Below are 20,301 nucleotides of genomic sequence, written 5' to 3'. Positions count from 1 at the left end.
CAATAAACAGTGTCTTTCCACTGACATTTGTCATCAAGTTGTGCAAGCTGAGTACTCAGTAACTTTGCTCTCTGTCCCATTCAATGTTTTAAGCTCACCCATCTTAAAAACTACCTTGCCACTGAAAAGCTGAATATCCAGGTGTCCTGGTGTAAATGCCAGTGTGTTGCACTTTGTACCCTTAGCCCCCAACAACCACAGCATGCCAAGATGGAGGATCCTATCTTGTTGAGACCTACAGCTCCAGGAGCAAAGCCTCTTCCATTTTTGTGCTTGAAGGGAAGAAGGAACCCTCAATGCTGGCAGCTGGCTTGGATCAGGGAGGCCCGGCAATTGAGAAGCAAGATATCACAGGAGCTAGAATAGTGTCTGGATCTTCTAAGAGAGCCTGCAGTGTCGGCCCCTCCCTCAAATTTCACAGGTTGCTTCTCTGGGAGCTCAGGTGTATGCCTGAAGCAAGTGAGGTTGATCAGCACCGTGAAGTGGATCTTCTCAAAATCACAAGTAGAAAGAGAAAAAGGAAAGACCAATATCTAAGATCAGTGTTGTTAAGAAACAGATGCATAGGGGCTGGGGTTGTGGCTCAGCGGTAGAGCACTCACCTTGCACATGTGAGACCCTGGGTTCGATCCTCAGCACCACATAAAAATAAATAAGTGAAATAAAGGTATTGTGTGCAACTACAAGTAAAAAATAATTTTTTTTAAAAAAAGAAAGAAACAGATGCTTAGTGCTAGTCTGACTTACTCATATATTGAGGTTTGGGGTTGAGAGAACAGGAAGTTGTTCTGACCAAGGAAGTAGAAGCTGTGAATGGATGGGGTCTTCATATTTTTGAAAAAGTAGAATTGTCTGGTGATTGGTCTTTGGCTGACACCATGCACCCCATTTTCCATGAACATCAACTCTGCTGCTGGTGACATCAGCATTCAGCTCATGGGCCATTATCAATGTGTGCCTCTTTGGTAGCTCTGTTTGGATGTGTGGAAGTTCCTGCAGTACTGTTTGCTAGTCAAGACATGATGTTGTTGGTCCTGGTGCATTAGCAGCTGATCAGAGCAGACTGTGTACTTGCATCTGTATTGGAGAACCAGCCTTTGAACATGGACTTGAGGATATTTGAGGAAGGAAGCTGTGACATACAGCAGAATTTGAGCAAAAACAAAGATGGCAATATGGTTATTGATATTGTACTTGGGATAGACATTTCAGAACCCAACAATCTGCCAATAGATGTGAAAACCATGACTGAAGTGAAGAAAGGGAGGAGTTCTGGCGTTCTTCTGAGAGAGTGCCAGTAGCCCTCCACTCACTCACTGCGCTCTGTACTGCCTTCTGGCGACTTATGAAGGAATTCTCTCCATAGCCTCAGTTGATACATGTGCAATGTTTCTTTCCTCTGGCAGTGAAATCATATGATGTTTTTTAGGGCATAAATATTGTTTTTAATTTATTCCTCATTGAGAGAGAATTCTCAGAAACTTCAGGGCATTTTTATATATTCCAAAGTACACTTCATCCTGTAGCTACTGCTTTACCCTCTTAAGTCTTTGTAACCAGTCAGGTGGCTCATCACTGTGTGATCTTCTTTCTATTTTTATGTGATCCTGTTTGTTCTTAATTTTTCTCTCTACCTTTTTCATAGGGTATAAAACCTTCAACCCTTTGCATTCTGTGTCTGATTATGTCACTGATCATGTCATTCCTTGTTCCGTTCATAACTTTGCTGGACATAGCAGTCTTGGTTGGTAAGTATATACTTTCAAAGCTTGGAATACTTTATTCCAAACCCCCTTGATTTTAGAGTCTGAGGTGAGAAGTTTGAAGTGAAGCTTATGAACATAAATATAATGAAATTTATACAAACAAATATAATTTTATATAAATGTGACCTAATGTTTTTCATGTGTATCTTTTACTATTTTTCTTTATTTCCATTGTTAGATCCTTTGATTATAATATGTCTTGCAGAGCTGCTTTTTATCTTAATGTTTTTTCTTTGGGATTCTGTATGTATAGTGTATGTATATGTCTATCTTATTTTTAATGTTTGAAGTTTTTTTTAGTGTTATTTTATCAAAAAGGTTGACACCAGTATCCTGAATCTCTATGTTCTTCTCCAACTTTGGCCAAGATTTTCTATTTGACCTTGAGCCCAAAGCAGTGGTGTTTGTCAGCCATGTACTCAAGGTTTTGAAAATGTAAGGAAAAATAAACTTTCCTTCTTAAAATTGTTGTATGATATATTAGTCATATTAATAGATAATTATTAACAGGGAAGGAGATACTTTTTAATCAAAATTTTGAGCTTTTGTGTTTTTTTTTTTCAGTTTATTCTTTTCCAGGTTTTAAGGCTATTTTGAAGTGGAACTTAATGTATCGCAATTTTATATATTAAGATTTACATTTTCATTTATACTGGTTTTGCTTCAATGTTGAGTTTCTCTTCAAAGTCAAATTGGAAAAAATTGATTGAGACTATAAATTTGATCCATTAGATCCTCCAGGATATATTCTTATTTAATATACATAAGCTTATCTCAAATGATTTGGAGAGTTCTTAAGGCTGGGCTACTTGATTTGAAGAGAAGGAAAATATAAATTAAAAGCCTCAAGTTATAAATGCATTTTAGAACCAACTCATATCCTTCTCAGCTATATTGGTGTTTATATATTGTGACTTGTTAACCACCTGTGGGAAATTTCACTGAGCTGTTCCAATTATTATCTTGCAACTGTTGTTTTAATATTAAGTGATATTTTTCTCGAGACAAATCATAAGTATGTTTTCCACTGATATTTTGAGAGCCATATTCACTACACAGTTTTTACATAACAGATACTTTTACCTGTAAATCTATTTTCTGACAGGGTACAGTAAGCAAATGTTTTGTGGATTTGTATGGAAAATTAAATAACTCTACCCAATGGAAAATATAAACATTTGACCATGTATCTGAATCAAAAACATCAAGGTATGTTTCTATTGTAGATGTAATAAAATAAGATTTTGAATCACTCCTTCTTCATACTTATAAACCATTCTTTTAAAAATGATTGTAGTAGAGTGACATGAATTTAATGAAATTCTTAAAACTATATGAGCATCTCAATTACAGTTGAATGGCATTCCCTTGTCTCTCATTAATACTTGACCATATGACACAGAATGAGAATTCAGTAATGAACTTTCCTATGGTTGGAAGAATGATTGATATTAGTATAGAAACAGAAGATCTGTCCTTGAACCATAAATGCTCTTCAGCAGGGAGTAAATGCTCATATAATTAAATACCTATAACTATAAGCTACCATAACTTCTATATTATGATATGTAAGTAAGTCATTTTATGTTGCCTTTATAAGGTATGTGGGTAAGGTTACTTTTATAGTTTTCTATTTTTTGATTCTTATTCATTGTTATTCAGAAAGTTTTTCCTTGGAACCTATTTTCACATGTAGCAGTATTTTGGATGCTGGAAAATATATAATAGCATTTTTATTTGGTATTTAATATATTTACTTTTAATATTGGACAGGTTGTCTATCCCATTCTGTTTTAGAACATGAATATATCTGTAGGGATATCAAATTGGGGTTAAAATAAATAAAGGACCCAAACAAAAAGCACTTCAGTTAGAAAACCACAAGCCATTATATAAAGAGCATAAGTTATGCTGTCTTTAGTTAAGTGGGTCCACATTTGGAAGGTCAGGGGCTCACCCTGCTTATGAATAGGTTGAGTTCTTTTGTAAGTCTTGAGTGTCATAATCTATCTATCTATCTATCTATCTATCTATGTCTATGTTTAGTACAGTAATTTAAATATGCAGAAAAACTTACACATACATGTGTACGTATGTAATAGGGCTTCCAAGAGACAGAACATCATTAAATGATTATAGATATTTGTAGATTTTTAAGCTGAAACAATGTTCACACTGGCTATTTTTTTTTCAACATTTTTAAAATTTGTGCATTATAATTGTACATAACAAGGATTTGTGTTATATATTTATACATGCACAAAATTTAACAATATAATTTGGCCAGTATTGCTTCCCAGCACTTCTTCCCTCCCTGCCTACCTCTCAACCCTTGGTCTTTTTCTTTAATTATCTCCCCTTGATTTTCCTGAGATCATCCCCAACACCTTTCTATTTATTTTTCCATTCTAGCTTGCACATATGAGAGAATGCATATGATCTTTTATCATCTAAGTTTGACTTATTTTGTTTAATATTATGGTCTCCATCTATTTTCCTGCAGATGACATAATTTCATTTATTTTATGGCTGAGTAAAGTTTCATATTATCTCACTTCTTTTTGAATTCCTAGCATTAGGCACACAGGGAAGCTAGTGTTAGTCCATCATGTTGATGATAGTAATAGCGCAGCCCTCCGTTCTCATTCGCCTCCAATTTTGGTGTTCCTCATGTGTGCCTGCCATGATCCTTTGGGTGATCTTTCATCCTTGTGGTGGAATAGTATAACTTGCAGTAAGGATGAAGGATACTAAGCCAGAGAAGGAAACAGATGGCTGTGGAGGGAACCCCATTAGTTTGACTCCATGCCCATTATCTTTTTTCTTTGAGAAGCGTGGGTGCCAATTTTAAGCCAGAAAATGTCTGCAGTATGAGGATTGCCTTCATCTTATAAAATTTTATTCTTCTTGTATGTATCACAGTATTTTTCACATGTGAACTATAATTCTGTATGTAGTATAATTTTGATAATTATTTGACTTTCTCATTTTTTCTGGTTGGGGATATGTTAGTATTGTAATAAGGTTTTTCATTAATGAAATAGGTGGATTGGATCAGGTGATTTCTAATTCTGATTTCATCTTTGATACACCTTTTAATCTTTTACAGTTATTTGATATGTGTTTCTTTTTTCCTGAGCACCTAAAAACATTTTTTATTCATTCCATTTAGTTGTACATGGCAGTGGAATGCTCTTTGAGACATCATACATAAATGGAGCATAACTTCTCATTCTTCTGGTTGTACATGACGTAGACTCACTGATCATGTAGTCATATATGCACATAGGGTAATTATGTCAGATCCATTCTGCTATTCTTCCTACCTCCATTCCTTTCCCCCTTCCTTCACTCCCCTCTGCCTTATTCACAGTACCTCTGTTCGTCCCTAGGAACCCCAGCCCTTATTGTCAATTAGCATCTGAAATTCAGTGAAAACATTCAGCCTTTGGTTCTTTGGGATTAGTTAATTTTGTTAAGCATGATATTCTCCAGTTCTATTCATTTATCACCAAATTCCATAATTTCATTCTTATTTAAGGCTGAGTAATATCTGGTTGTGTATGTATACCACATTTTCTTTATTCATTCATATGTTGAAAGGCACTTAGACAGGTTTCATAGTTTAGCTATAACATTGATGTGGCTGCATCACTGTAGTATTCTGACTTTCAATCCTTTGGGTATGAACTGAGAAGTGGGATAACTGGGTCAATTCCAAGTTTTCTGAGGAATCTCCATGCTGCTTTTCATAATGATAAATTGAAAATTTGCCTTCCCACCAGCAAGGTATGAATGAACCTTTTTTCCTACATCCCCCCAACATTTATTGGTGCTTGAATTCCTGATAATTGCCATTCTGACTGAAGTGAGATGAAATCTCAGTGTAGATTTGACTTGCATTTTTATAATTACTAAAGATGAACGTTTTTTCATATATTTGTTGATGGTATTTTTTTCTGCTGTGCAGTGTCTGTTCAGATCCTTAGTCCATTTATTGATTGGGTGGCTGTTATTGTTGTTGTTATTATTAATATTATTATTAGTAGTAGTATAAAGTTTTTGAGTTCTTCATATATCCTGGAGATTAATGCTGAAACTGACGTGCAGGTGGTAAAGATTTTCTCCTGTTCGGTAGGCTTTCTCTTCATATTATTGTTTCTTGAGCTGAGAAGAATATTTTAAAGGCTGCTTCTTTGATTCCATCCCATTTATTGATTGTTGATTTTACTTCTTGTGCTGTTCTGGTGTTGTTAAGAAAGTAAGTTCCTAAGCTTACATTCCTACTTTTTCTTCAGTTAGTTGCATGGTCTCTATGTTCTAATGCCTAAGTCCTTGATCCACTTTGAGTTGTGTGCAGGATGAGAAGTAGGGGTTTAATTTCATTTTGCTACATGTGTATTTCAAGTTTTCCCAGCACCATTTGTTGAAAATGCTATCTTTTCTTCAGTGTTTGTTTCTGGTGCTGTTTTATAATATTAGATAACTGTACTTGTGTGGGTTTTTCTCTGTGTCTTCTCTTCTTTACCATGGTTCTGGTACTGATTGTAATGCCTCCTGCATCACTTTTCTTGCTAATGACTGCTTTGCCTATTCTGATTCTCTAATATTTCCAAATGAGTTTTATGGGTGATTTTTCTATTTCTACAAAGGAACTCATTGGTATTTTTATAGGAATTGCATTGAATCTGCAAAGCACTTTGGGTAGTATGGTTAATTTGACAATATTAATTCTGCCTAAGATAGGCAGAATTAGGGCCTGGGAGATCTGTCCATCTTCAAAGGTCTTTAATTTCTTTCTTCAGTATTCTGTAGTTTTCATTGTAGAACTATTTCATACCTTTTCTTGTATATATTCCAAAGTATTATATTGTTTTCTGAGGCTATTTTGAATAGGATATTTTTCTAATTTCTCTTTCAGTTCATTTGCCATTGATATATAGGTACATAAATTATTTATGGGTGCTAATAACCCAATGAATTTTGATGTATTGTATGCCTGTTCCCATTTATTTCTGAAATTTTTTTCTCCCCTGATTGTATCTGTTATCCAATCCTAATCCAGAGTTGTATATTTTAACCTCCAGGCATTAAAATGTTTCTTTCTTGTCATTAACTTCTTATTTCTTTCATTTATGATTTTATAGGGTTCAAGAAGTTATCTCTATTTCTTGTATTTACCTTGTACTCAAAAATATGATTTTTTTTTTTTTTTGGTTCAAGGGATTGAACTCAGAGGCACTTGACAATTGAGCCACATCCCCAGCCTTATTTAGATACAGGATCTCACTGAATTGCTTAGCACCTTTTGTTTGCTGAGGCTGGCTTTGAACTTGCAATCCTTCAGTCTTAGATTCCTGAGCTGCTGGGATTACAGGTGTGCTCCACCACGCCTGACAATATGAACTATTTCAAAGAATGGTCATTGTTTCATGGAGAAGCAAATGAATTTATTGTTGATGGATTAAATAGTCCATAGATGTCTGTTCAGTCTATTTGATTAATGTTTTCCATTTAGTTCTGAAGAATCTAAGCTGGCAAGTTTTTCTTTTTGGGTGGGCATGGTACAGAAAGGTTTCCCCAAACCTCAGCAGTGCAAAGAGTATGCAGTGTGGTCCTCACAAGGCCTTTCATCTGCCACGAAAACTCTGTGTTCCATATATGGCTCCCTCCAATTGTCACCTCAACCAGCCCCCCAACACTAGACCATTTTATAGGAATCTTGTTTTGTTTAAAAGCATTGACCCAGGTGTTGGGTATATGGCCTAGTGGTAGAGTGCTTTAGCATGTATGAGAACCTGAGTATGGTGCTTATCTCTTTAAAAAAATGACTTGCCAAAATTATTTTTGCCAATGAAAAAGCTTATCAAGGGAGATTGAGGGATACTGGCTGATGTGGCCCTATGCAGAGGTCCTGACCTGAAAGCCTAGAGAAGCAGAGAGTCCATGAGTGTCTCCATGCATCTATTCACTCATTTTGCAAATTTGACTGAGTCCTGGAAGATAAAGTGCAAGTCAGTTATGTAGGTTAGAACAGTGTCCAAGATAGTATGTCTGGTCTCCTTCATTTCAGTTAATATTTAGGGGTAAAACAAATTAAGTACAATAAATACAATGAAGAAGGCCCTGTAAAGGACACAAACTAGGCATTCAGTGTTCACGGTTCCAAGACTGGCTTGCTTCTGAGTGAGGGCTTCATTGTCCTGTGATGGCAGGAAAAGTGGGAGCAAGGTGCTACCAGAGGCATTGGATGAAGTGCAGGGATATGAAATAATGCCACAGGCCCTGAGGGGAGGGAGCGAGATCAAGGGAGGGTACAAAAGGATTACGGAGATCATTGCCTGGTCATGGGGACTGTGGACCATGGTGAGTATTTTGAACTTTATTCTAAGAGGAATAGGAAGTCATCTGTGCCTGAATCAGGGTGGGTGTCATGGGTTGGCTCCTGGTATAAACTTTCTTCATTGAACTGATTTTGTTTTAACCCAACTGTTATGTTGTTCTCCCATTTTCATTATATCAAGGTCTCTAATTTTGTTGGACCATTCATTTAATGAAGACTTTTTGTGTTCCTTGTGTTACCACGTTTCTCTGATTCTTCTTGACCCTAGTAGCTTGAAAAGGTGCATGCACATTTGAAGAAACCATTACTTCTTCCAGACTTAAGGACTTATTTGAGGATGGAAAAGCTTTTTCCTGCAGAGCAGTATGGGAGGACAAGCTGACCTAGTATAGCACTGGTCTAGTGGCATGGAGCAACATCTTTGTTATCTGAGGTTGAAGGATGCATTGCTTCTCTTTTAGCAGGCACAACTGTTGGTAACATGAGAACCTTCATGGTCATTGGTGGCTAGAGCTATGGGAAATCTAGAGTTGCTATGAGGACTAGCTGGGTCATAGATAGTGCCTCTAGATCCATGCAGAGAAGACTAGAAAAGGTGAAAGACATATGGGCCAGGCATTGTGCACACTTTGGTGCAGTGTCAGCTGCAGGCATGTGCAATGTAGACAGGCTACCTGTGGGCAGAGAAGTAGTAATGAAAAGCTAGGACCAAGGACAGAAGCCAGGGCTGGCAAAGAGGGCCTATGAGGTGGGACCTAGTTTGTTAAAGCATAGGACTGTAAGATCAGATCTGATTGTAGACACATAGGGCTTCAGGGAAGGACCAGAAGTAGAGCTTTGCCTGGCTGCTGTGTATCTACAGATCTGGGGCCTGATCATGGATGCATAAAGCTAGAAACCTCACCTGTGAATTGAAGTACGGTGGCAGGGACATGGAGGTGTTGAGGATGGTTGTAAACATGCACTATTTTTTTGTGAGTGGAACTGAGGAGAAACGTGTGCAGTGGCACAGAACAACTCTCTTCAGGCAAAGCTACATGGTGGTGGGGATGGTTAATGGGACTCTGGGTGCTTACATATGTTAATAACACCATGAAACAGAGCTGGTGACATGTGTATGTAACTTCAGAGGCTGCTAAATATGGCGAGCAGTGGCTGGTGGCAGGTGTTGGAAGTGGTATTGTGCATGTGCAACTGCCAGTCCAACATCTGGCAGTGTGCATGGATATGGCTGCAGGTGTACACCCATCACATGGGATTGTGCCTCCAGTATGGGCTGCAGCCTTCATGTTCTCTTGCACAGGAAAAGGCTGTTTGGTGACCTTGAGTCTGGATTTGTGGCAACTCTAGCTGAGGTTACCTTGGGTAGGCAGAATCTAGAGGTAGTGGTACAGGTGCTTGGAGACTGTGAATGCAAACACCTTTGAGGCTTTTTGTAGTAGAGAAAGATGCAGGGTTCCTCTGTGGCTGTTGGTTTCCTCAGTGGCAAAACCTACTGCAGTCTGTTTGGAGAAAGCACCTGAAGTATGTAATGGCAAACCCTGAGGGAACACCAGAAATGAAGGCTAGAGTTGTTTACAGAAGGAGACAGTGCAGAGGTTGTGGGGGTTCTGGGCACAGTAGCCACTGGGGACCATGATTTCTTCGGCTGCAAGTTGATCCATGTGTTGCACCACTTCTTCTTTGTTTCGGGTCATCTCCAAATAGCTCATCTCTTCTTCTCTGCTCAGTAATCTGGATCGGGAGAAATCAAATCAGAACATTTTGGTACTACACTGGAAAGCCTAGGGTGATGGTTGTTACACTATTCTCCTTTTGCTTTTGAGTGGAACTGGTGGGCTGTTTACTCCCTCTTTGTGTTGAGCAGAGCTATGTCAGGGAGTGGATGATGCAGCAGAGTGACACTAAAATTGCTTTTGGCGCAGTTATTCTGTTGTTTTCTTCTAATCTGTTGCTTTAAATTAAATGCATTCCTGAATTTTTCCAGATTTTTTTAATGGACATCTTAAGTCAGGGATCTCCTTTTCTGCCATTTACTGAATAAAGTAATAGGAAGAGTGCAGTATTTGTTTCCTGCTGTGGACATAGGCAGCTGTGCAATGGCAGAGAGGATGAGTCCTGCCCACCCAGGTCTGGGTGTGGGGGGTTCTCACCTGCCCGCCATTGAGGCCCCCCTGATTCTGGTGGGTCATCTCACTCACTGTATGGGTCTTGGGGGGGTCTCAGAGGAGTCCCACCTGGTTCTTGGTGGGGTCTGTACAGAATAGCCAGGCGCTGATCACAGTACAGGGGGCGGAGCTTCCAGGAGCCAATCACCTAGGGCCATGCAGATTCTGGAATGTGCATTTGTGTTTATCAGTGTCACCTGGCAACGACTATTTTGCCAGTTGGTTGGCAGATAGGTAATGGCAGACCTGCTTTGGTAGGCCACTTAACAGAGGTTGTTACCTAATTGTCTTTAGGATGGATAGAGCCTGGAGAAAGTTTGTTTATATAAGCCTGGGAATCAAGTTTTTCGGATATAACCCTCTTGGGAAGATCCACCAGGCTGCCAAAAATTGTGAACTGGGAAGAATTAAGCGTTATCTGGGACGTGGATGTCCTGTTGATGGCACCGATCATAAAAATAGGTAATAGGGTCTGGGAGGCCAGGGACTGAGGGGTAAGGGACCAATGGGCTGATGGAATTGAAGCCGGTACCATCCAGGCTGTGCCAATGGGAGCAGAGCAGAAAGGATACCAGTTCTCCTTTCACCAGAATATTTGACTTTAATATCCTGTGGAGTCCTCAATATCCAGGACCTGCACACCTTGGGAGTTCAGTACCCAGAACTTCTAATGGGCAGCTAAACAAAACCAAATTTATAACTGGTTTCCCAGACACTTAAAATTTCCCTGTAAGGTCACTGATTTAAAAAAAAATAAACACAACAGCTTTTAATGTACACATTTTCAAAAGCATTGAAAAATTTTCAGATGTAATCTATTACCTGTTGTGTCCCAAGAGCCTCACAAGAACTCTGAATTGGGAAGATGGCTCCATGTTCTTTCTTCTTTTTTATATTTTAAAATTCCTTCACACTAGTATATTTAGGGGTGTGTCTTCCACCTCTAAAAATAAGATTTTACTTATTTCTCACATGCTTCACTCACTAATTTATGAAATTCTTAGGATAACTTGGTGTCATCTTGATCATCCAACCATTTTCATAACAACAGTGTTGACAAGCCCTGAATTTTCTGCAAATACTTCATTAACTTCAGTTAGTGAAGTTAACTACCTTTAGCTACCTTTCCACAGAGGACACTAGAGTTCACTGGCAGCTTTCACACTTTCCAGAACACCAAACACAACATGCTTTTTCAATTTTGTTATCACTTTAGACTAAAGTAAAAAAGCATCTGCCAAAAGCTTCTCGCACAAAATTCCAAAATTGCTGATTCCACTGTTCCAGTACCCTTTCCTGTAGTTATCCATTACTGTGTATCTATACAAGCATGAAGAGTAGAGCATTGGTTGAGAGCATCCAGGCCGTGCAAGCTCTCAGTCACCAGGGCCAAGGGAGTAGCACACAAAGGGTGCCTAGTCTGTACAGTGCTGCCTGCTGCTGCCCTACTGTAGCTTGCCCTACTCTGTTCTGAAGGGACTAAGAGTATCAAAGGTAGGCCCTGCTTGTGGTTTGTGCATTAGAATACTCATTGACCCCAAATGTGAGCTCTCTCTGTGGTTATCAATTACACAAAAAACAAATAAAAATATCTGTACATTTTTTAGTTCCACACGCAGTCATTTAGGGTCATGATGACACTAACAAAATGTTTGCAATGAACAAAGACTTGCCATTCTGTGTATCAAAATACATTATTAACTTTCACAAATTACTTGTTTGCCAATGGCCAAAAGATAAGTGACTGGAACAGGATAAAAAGAATACTCAAATATCTGGAAGGGAGAGTAAAATGGAATTGGTAGGTAGTGGCATGCACAGTTTTAAATGCGGCACAGCAGTTATCATTAAATCATCTATTTGAGGAGCAATAAACAGCTCAAGCCATAATCAACAGCCAATACCACTACTCTTCAGCTTCAAAATACTGTAGCTGCGAAATTTATTTCATTTGTTAGACTTAAATTCCTTCTATTGCCAAGGACATAAATATTTTTTCTATGTTCATATGTCACTGTCACTTGAGCATCTGTAAAATTAGAGTATTTTATCTGATTAAATTAGAATTCCAAGGTTGGAAATGTAGCTCAATGTTAGAGCACTTCTTGCATGTCAAAGCAAAGGGTAAGGGGGCAATCTCCAGCAAAACAACAACAATAACATTGTCATCATCATCAACATAATAAATTTTAAAAAGAGAGGTAAGAAAAAAAGAAGTCTTCTTTCAAATTCATTATTTCTTAGAATGCCTTTGCCAAAATGAAGAAAGCATTTATGTTTTCTTCTAGTACATTTCTATATAGATGTCCTATAGTGCATTTCATCTATTGTAGATATTACTATACATACATTTCTTATATATATATATTTTATTTTACATATGCAATTATAGGTTAATAATTTTGTTTTCGAGAGAATAGAAGAGAGCAAGTATAAAAGATTATTACTCCTGAAAAAATATTGCTTTACTTTATAAAAGTTTCACATAAAAATACTAAACTTCTCAACTTTAGTATTTTTAAGTGAAACTTTTATAAAGTAAAGCATTAAAGAATTATTCTTTAATTCTATTCATTTGTACTCATAAAATGAATACGTTTTTAATGTGCAAGAACTGCACAGCTACTTATTTTGTATTTGACATATTGTACTATCTCAGAGAACTCTTACATAAAAACTTTCTAGGTGTGACCAGTTAATTAAAACTGACGTGATAGGACTCAATTTCAAATGAAACAGTTCTTCCTCCTTTTCAATCATGCATTCATGGAGGTAAGAAATTGTAAACGTCCCTTGTGAAAAATTAAGACAGTATTAAATACTGAACATTGAAAACACCTGATTCATATATAAATCCCATATATATATATATATATATATATATATATATATATATATATAAATACTGAATTAATTTAACCATATTAATTCATTTGGGTTCTTTTTCCTTTGGCATTGTTTGCTTTCGGTTTGGCCTTTTACTGTTATTATTCAGCCTACTTTACCTATCATACTTTTAAAACTGAATTTTAATGCCATCCATGTCATGAGAACTGCCATAAATCTATTGTTTGTCTCACATTTCACTTAAGGTAAGGCACCATGAATTATGATGGTTCTTTATTTTGTTTATGAAGAAAAAATTAAATGCTGCCAATTGTAGTTGTAATGCAGCCCGAATTATTAGTGGGATTCCATTGTCAGTGTTGTTAAAATGATAAGAAAAAAAATCATCTTAGACTCATTGAAATACATAGTTTTTAAAATATATTTTTAAAAATCACTACAATACTACTAACTTATTAATTGAAATACTCTTAGTTGATAAAAAGCAATAATATTGATTACAATAGCTACCAATTATGGAGCTGTTGCTGGTGCCACAAAATCTTCAGATGTTTTACATAGATTCTCCATTAAACATCCTGGTAGTATTCAGGGAGATACTCATTTTATTCCTTACTTTTTTAGGAAATTGAGGGAGAGTAAGACTGTGGGATAACTAGTACATCACAGAGTCTAAAGTAGAATTCATACTGAAGATGAGCTAAATCTCAAGTCCATCTTCTTTCTAGGCATGTGGGCTGCTCTGCTCTGGGGATGTGGTTCTGTGGTAGAGCCCTTCCTTACCTAGAATGCTTCAGGCCTGGGTTCTATCCCCAGCAATATGAAAACAAAGCAAACAAAAATAAGTAAAATCAATGGAACCAGGCACAGTCGCACATACCCATGATTCCAGTGACTTAGGATGCTGAGGCAAGAGCATTGGAAGTTTAAGACCACAGTGGGCAATTTAGTGAGACCCTGCATCAAAATTGTTTATATAATAAAAATGTGCTTAGGATATGACTCATTAGTTGAGTAACCCAGGGTGCAATCTCCAGCAGTATCAGAAACAAGAAATAAGAAGAAAATGTCAGTGGCATAGGCTGATCATTCATTAATAAAATAAGTAATGACAGCTACTAAATATTGTACCATCTTCATAAGAAAATAGAGGAATTATGAGCTACTTAATGTTTATAATTGCATAAATAGTTGTATATTTCAAAAGGTACCTTATGAATTCCTAATAAAGCTTCTTACTTGCACAGAACCCCTCTACATTATGCCTGTGCCTATGGCAATCCAGCAGTGGTGGCTCTTCTAGTGAAGAGGAAATGTAATGTCGATTTGTGTGACAGTGATGGCAACACACCATTGATGAAGGTAGATATACCAGTGGTTTTGCAGGAAATGAATTTGATGAAATGCTTAGAAAAAAAATTGGTTAATGCCATTTAGTTATAACTAATGAGTAAAACGTGAAATATTTTTCTTGGATTTCCAAAATTTACAATCTATTTCTTGGTTAAAACCAACAGGCCCTACAATATGAGGAAGAGGAATGTGCAATTATTCTTCTAGAACATGGTGCCAATCCAAATGTTCACAACAACAAGGGTGAAACTTCGCTCCACTATGTTATCTTTTATAGGAACACATTAATAGCAACAAAACTGCTTTCATCCAACGCAGATATTGAAGCCAAAAACATGGTATATTCATCAATCACTATTATTTTCAAAATATTTAAAATTTTTCTTAAAATTAACAGTAATGCATGTTAAAAATACTGATTATAAGCAAATTTTCTTTTTATTAAAATACTAGCAAATGTTGGAAGTTCTTCTCGTATTCTTCCTCCTTCTTTTGTAGCTCATGTGTGTATTTAGTTTGCCTCCATAAGTTGAATCCACACTTAGAATTCAAGAGACTCATGCAGAAATCTGAACTTCAAGCTTCTGTGAAGGAACCTGATGCGGTCCCCTTGAGCCATAGTACTGTGTGGTGTGGTGTGCAGGGTTTGCCTCCCACATGCTGGGCACACATGTTCTTCAGTTTGCTTCTGGCAACTGCAGCACTTACTCCAATCACCTACTTTGCCTCTATAAATGAGGTTACAACTCCTCTTTTTTAATATAGTGTGATAAAGATTTCATGGTGTTTTCTACTGATATACAAGAATATGGACTACATAATATATTATGAGTCTCTTTCAAATGGGATTAATTGTTTGAATTTAGAATTTCGAAGTTAAATAGTGTTCTCTATATATACTATAAAAATCATGTTCCCACTGGAATTTTTGAAAGGTTGATTGGGTCACTCATTGCTAGAATGGATAAATTATTGCTAGAAGTAGTAACTCATGGATTTTGCCAGCTGTACTATGTATTAGTCTTCAGCTTTGTTCCTTAAAAATGCAAATGTTTAGTGCCTTTCATGATACTACAAGTAATCTGTGTAGATCAGCATAAATCTTGATGATACACAAAATTTCTGAATTAAATTTTGCCTAAAATTATAAGTAACTTTAAGTAGCAATTAAAGTGGATGAGAATAAAAAGAATTTTGGAAAATATCCAAGCATTATGTTACCAGGATTGTCATTACAAGTGAGAATACATTTTCAATGTTATTTTTATTAGAGTTTATAGTTTTACATAGTAGTTGAATTCATTCCCCCCAAATCTTACATGCATGGAATTATGGAATTCCAGTTGAGTCATTGATTCCCTCTTTTCCATCTGTCTACCCCTCCTCCTCCATTCTCCCCCTCCTATTCTCCTGGACCTCCTTTCACCTATTTATTTGGTTGATTCTTTTTACTTATACATAAGGGTGCAATTACCTGTGGTATATTTATATATGCATATAACATGAATTTTAAAGATTTCCTTCTTCATTGCCTTCCCTTTTTCATTATCTCTGTGCCTCTCAATCTTCTTTTTCTACACTAATGATCTTCTTTACATCTTTTGATATTCTGTTCTTCATTTCTTTTTCTTTAATTAACTCCAGCTTCCACATATGAAACATTTTACCTTTGAGTTTCTTATTTGACTTATTTCACTTAGCATGATATTCTTGGATACCAACTCATTTACCAACAAATGACATAATGTATTTTTATGGCTGAGTAATACTCCATTGTATGTATGTGCACCAGAATTTCTTAATCCTTTCATCCATTCACAAGTACTTGGGTTAATTTCATAATTTACCTGTTGTGAATTGTGCTACTGTAAACACATGTGACTGTATTAATATACAGTTACACGTAAAATTTTGTTTTACTAATTTGGGGAAAATACTGAGTCATGGGATAGCTGTTTCATGTTGTGGTTCCCTTCTTAGATTTTGGGGAATTTTCAAACTGTTTTCCAGGGTGGTTGTACTAGTATGTAGTCCCACCAACAGTGTAAATGTGTGCCTTACCCCCACATTCTTTTTTTTGACCAGGGGGAGAGAGAGAGAGAGAGAAAGAGAGAGAGAGAGAGAGAGAGAGAGAGAGAGAGAGAGAGAGAATATTAATATTTATTATTATTATTATTTTCGTTTTCAGCAGACACAACATCTTTGTATGTGGTCCTGAGGATCGAACCCGGGCCACACGCATGCCTGGCGAGCGCGCTACCGCTTGAGCCACATCCCCAGCCCCACATTCTTACCAGTATATATTACTGTTTGTGTTCTTGATAATTACCATTGTGGCTGGAGTAAGATAAAGTCTTAGTGTAGTTTTTATTTGCATTAACATAATTGCTAGAGATGTAGAAGACTTTTTTATATATAGTTGGGACATTTGTGTTTCTTTTGAGAAATTTCTGTTTAGTTCTTTTGCTCAGTTATTGACTGGGTGTTTTTTTTGTTGTTTGTTTGGAGTTTTTAAAAATATTTATATTTTAATTCTTATTGGACACAATACATTGATTTTATTTATTTTATGTGCTGCTGAGGATCAAACCCAGGGCCTCACATGTGCTAGGTGAGTGCTCTACCGCTGAGCCATAATCCCAGCTCTGTGTTAATTTTTTTTGAGTTGATTATTTCTCTTTGTTAATCCCCTCTCAGTGGATTAGTTGGAAAAATTTTCTCCAATTGCATAAAAATAATATATTTTTGTATTGAATTTTCTGACATGTAAGATAAATATCTTTCAACTTATAATAAGAGAAGACACAGGAACAGTTATGAAAAAGCAACATAGTTTACTCAGACTCTATCAATTTTAAGCAGAAATTCCTTCCATTGGAATCTGGGATTCTGATTTCATAAATAAAAAAGAATCAAGTGGACTTGTATAACATGGAGAAAACTTCCATGTTGCTGGAAAGCTCTCAGAAATATATTCCTGTAACTTCAATTGTTCACATGTGAATATCTCCAATAAAAAAATCAGTGTCAAGTAGGTGTTAAGCAATGGAAAAGCTATTTCTGTACTACTGGACATACAATGCACAGTTGTGTAAATTTTCTCTAGCAGTAAAACAAGGAATCTTTTCTATGAGGCTTGGTATTACTGGAAAAGTAGATGTTCTTCAGAATATGATTTATACACCCTACTAGTGAGTTGAGAATTTGGCTTGTTAGTGAAATATAATACTTATATCCTTTACTAATATGTATTAGGGAATGGGTCTATTGGGATATAAAATACAGTTTATGTCCTAACGATGCTCTTGGTTGAGGAGGATTCATGTTACATAACTCCAAGATGCCAGGATGAATGCTTGACAGCGGCAAAGATCCATGGAAACAGTAAATGTATGAAGCAGTTTTAGAAATGCTGGAGTTCATGTGGCCACTCTAGTCAGAGGAGAGGCATCTCAAAATGAAAGAGCAGCACGTATGGCAGCAGAATGGGAAGAGAAGAGAGTGGCTACTCTTAATTTACATTATTATTATATGCTTATGTTCATACAGTATTTTGTAAGGTTAACTTCAGTTGAAAAGTAGTAATCTTGTGAATAAACTATATTTGTTGTTTTTCAGAGTGGCCAAACACCACTTCTACTCGCCGTAAAGAAAAACAGAAAGATGATGGTAGAATTTTTTATTAAGAATAAAGCAAACATACATGAAGTTGATGATAAGGGAAGGTATAGTACTTTATATTTTTTAGAAAAAGGTTAATATTGTAGTAAAATCACTCAAGTTAAAAATATTAAATTAATGGGAATGACATAATCATTGGAATAGAGTGAAATTTATGAACGTAAACTAAAATTAAGGAGAAGAGCAATTATTCAAACTGAGCAACACAAATAAGAGTATGTAGTATGATTCACATGCCCTTATAATTATTGTCTGATAATTACTATTTGATTTTGTTGATCACATAATCTTGTGTTAGCTAGAGTTTTCATGTTAGTTTTGTAAAATATAGACTTTTAGTTTGTGCTTTTATTCAGTATTGAACTTTTTAAATTTTCTGCAATATTTCATCTTCTCCTGGAATAGTTTTCTTTTGCAAATGCTGTGTTGAGTATAGATAGACATTGAGAATTATTTTTTTCTTTATATGACTATTTTCTTTAAATTACTTAATTTGTAGAATATTGATTTCAGATTTTTCCTAAGTGACGTCTAATTAGTCTTAACAAGAACATTTATAATGAAAAAGAGTGTAACATATGCTTGAAATCTGGTTGCAAGATTATACATGTAGCATTGATTTCAATGCCTGGCAAATGCTTCTCAGAGTGAATGACTGAAGCAACAATTATTATTATTATCACCAGTGCTACTGTTAATATGTTATACCTGCAAATACCTTTTTACTCCTTGACCTTTGGCTGACTGTGAGTTACAATATATTACATCACTCTAAGAAAGAAATGGAGCTTTATTCATTGAAATCTTTGCCAACTCCAGATGAATGACCTCATCATAATTAATGTTCATTGAAGGATTTTAAGTTTGTAACTCTCCCCTTTTGGGACACGTGATTTATTTTTTTATGTGTTTATTTTCCTTTTAGACTTACAAATGATTTAGAAAGATAAAGATTTGATCTTCCAAGATGTATATGTCTGTTAGTGTATGTAAAGCTAGATGTCAAATTGGTAAAAAGTATTACAATGGCTTTTTAAATAAACTTATTAAAATACCTAAATTTGAAGTTATCTCTCCTATTTTAGAACAGCCCTCATGTTGGCTGTGGAACATAAATCAACACACATAGCTGAGCTGCTTCTTCAATGTGGTGTTAATGTGTCTGCTTCAGATAATTGTGGAGAGACTGCCTTGTCTTATGCCATTGCTAGTGGAAATACTGCGTAAGTATTTATATTACAATACTAATCAACATTAGATGTATATCCACAATAGTTACACCTGTTGCATCTTATATATGAGGTGAGATTTCATAGCATTACTATGTATGGAACCGTAGTGAGTTAGGACAGTTCATTAGTCAGAAACCCTTCAAAGTCTAGCCAAGAAGCAGTGATGATACTTTGATTGGGCAAAGAGAAGGATGGAGGGGTAATGGAGGCAAGAAAGATGGTGCAGTGAGATAGACATTATTACCTTGGTACAGGTATGACTGCATATATGATGCAATGGTACATCGTGTAAAATCAGAAATGAAAGTTGTTGCAGTTGTGTCCAATGAATCAAATTGCACTCTACTGTCATATATACATAATTAAAATGGATTAGTTATTTAAAAAAAATAAGTAGTGATGTGTGCATGAGTCACCTTCAAGGTTTGTTCTCTTCTCTCTCTTCCCCTCTCCTTTCTTTTTCTTCTCATGCATGCTGGGAAATTTTCCTACCGCTGAGATATACCACTAGCTAATATCTTAGGACTTTGTAAACCTTTATCCTTAGGGTTTCCAGCATTATCCAATTCATTTCAAGCATAACCCCTCCTCAAAGGGACAGATAGTATCACACCTATGATTTTATAATTTGCTATTTGAGTCTTGAAATTCCCTGTTTAGCTGAAGTTAGCTATTCTACCATCCCCCTTTAATTTATCAAGGACCTAATGATATCCTTGAAGTGCAAGGAAGATAATTCTGTAGTCAGATGGAGGGGAATAAATAGATTTTTAAATTGTTCCTTTATCTCTGTCAGTTCTGTTGCTGTGGTGTTTCTGCCAGACCTGGCCCTGTAGTCTGGTAGTGAAGAGCTTTTATTTCAAAATATCCTGACTGATCCAATCCCTGAGTCTTCATGGTAACCCACACTT

The 20,301-nt window shown here is 36.2% G+C and overlaps 1 protein-coding gene across 1 annotated transcript in view; it reads left to right on the top strand.

The window, feature by feature from the left end:
- Positions 1-20,301, top strand: part of LOC308631963 (arf-GAP with SH3 domain, ANK repeat and PH domain-containing protein 1-like) — a 67,155-nt gene that overhangs the window by 3,301 nt on the left and 43,553 nt on the right. Inside the window, exons 3-9 of the mRNA XM_081263512.1 lie at positions 1,646-1,748; positions 2,057-2,201; positions 2,872-2,975; positions 14,372-14,486; positions 14,642-14,815; positions 18,096-18,202; positions 19,244-19,381. Coding sequence (XP_081119638.1) covers positions 14,481-14,486; positions 14,642-14,815; positions 18,096-18,202; positions 19,244-19,381 — 425 coding nt within the window. The 5' untranslated portion in view covers positions 1,646-1,748; positions 2,057-2,201; positions 2,872-2,975; positions 14,372-14,480. The remainder of the gene's footprint in view (positions 1-1,645; positions 1,749-2,056; positions 2,202-2,871; positions 2,976-14,371; positions 14,487-14,641; positions 14,816-18,095; positions 18,203-19,243; positions 19,382-20,301) is intronic.

Source organism: Spermophilus citellus (assembly GCF_964194105.1).
Source record: "Spermophilus citellus genome assembly, chromosome: 12".
NCBI lineage: Eukaryota > Metazoa > Chordata > Mammalia > Rodentia > Sciuridae > Spermophilus > Spermophilus citellus.
The sequence above is the reverse complement of the archived record's forward strand: the minus strand, read 5'-3'. Positions and strand labels throughout refer to the sequence as shown.